Below are 1,201 nucleotides of genomic sequence, written 5' to 3'. Positions count from 1 at the left end.
GCTCTCTTTGTGTGCCTAATACGGGTCAATGTGCTAATAGTATAGTTGAAGTATTTTATTTTTATTTTACTCTGTATACATACTAAAGAGCTTGGGCTATATCAGATTTAAATGGCGCATATGCATAGAGACCTCATGGGAATGTCTATGCTCGCTGGTATAACCTGGATTTAGGGCTGTTGGGAGGGTGTCCTTAATATACTTGCACACCTTGGATAGAACTTCTACAAACACCTTGCATTCCTTGTGCTCCTCTTCGGATATGCACAGCTTTATATATCTGTCTATTTTCTCTATTATTCTGAGTATTTTATTTACCTTTTTAATATAGACTTTATCAATATAGTCAAAGACATCTTCTATAGGCCCCATTACTTGAAAACTTGCTTGTATAGCTCTGTCCAGAAGCGCAGCTTGATCTGGCTTGCCTGACCGGGTTAGACGCCCCTTCTTAAGCCACTTGGACTGTCTGTTTAGACTTACTCGGGTGAATACAGTATTTGCATAGACTAAGCACTCTTTCATTGCTTTGCACTGCCACCACTGGTACTCTATCCCCTCCACCAAATACTCCACATAGCGCGCCTTTGAGCGGTACCGCCTCTCTTCTGCCCTTTCCATAATACTGTTTTGATTGTTTCTCGCTGTATATACACTGCGCAGTTTCCGTAAGAGCTTTTTCTCCTTTGTGCATACATCTTCAATCTCCTTCAAAAGGGCGCCTTCTAGACTGGCTCTGCTTTCATCTTCTGGACTGGGTTTTCTTCCATCTTCTGGACCGGTGTTGTTAGATAGCCCTATTTGGCTCTTTGCTGCATCTTTCTGTGTGCTGCCGTCTATTTCAAATAGCTTGTTTGCCCCCTCAAGGAGATCAAGCAAGTCCTGCATTTGCTTGTCCTTTACCTCAACCGCATTGAAGTCCTCGCTATCCAGACTAATAAACACCTGTCTGGCACATTTATCGGTGTCATTTGAGGCTGCAAGTCTGGATACTACCTTTTCATACTCCAAGTCAGGGTGTGCACACGCATCCTCAGGCTCGTCCATAAGGCCCACAGCATGCGCATTTACAGCAGCAGGCATAAGATAGCAGACTGTTCTCTCTCTGCCCTGCATGCGGTCTACTACTGTGTATATAGCTGCTAGACACAGAATGCACATCTTCAGCTGGCACATCTTTTGCAAGGCCTTGTGCTTGGTT

At 44.0% G+C, this 1,201-nt stretch overlaps 1 protein-coding gene across 1 annotated transcript; it reads right to left on the bottom strand.

Moving 5' to 3' along the window:
* Positions 1-96: 96 nt before the first annotated feature.
* Positions 97-1,201, bottom strand: NESG_02492 (uncharacterized protein; the record flags this gene model as incomplete). The annotated part of the gene is made up of 1 exon (XM_053050093.1): positions 97-1,201. A coding segment is annotated over one exon (1,105 nt), but the record flags the coding sequence as incomplete, so codon positions are not given.

This window comes from Nematocida ausubeli (assembly GCF_000738915.1).
Source record: "Nematocida ausubeli strain ERTm6 chromosome Unknown supercont2.22, whole genome shotgun sequence".
Classification (NCBI taxonomy): domain Eukaryota; kingdom Fungi; phylum Microsporidia; genus Nematocida; species Nematocida ausubeli.
The sequence above is the reverse complement of the archived record's forward strand: the minus strand, read 5'-3'. Positions and strand labels throughout refer to the sequence as shown.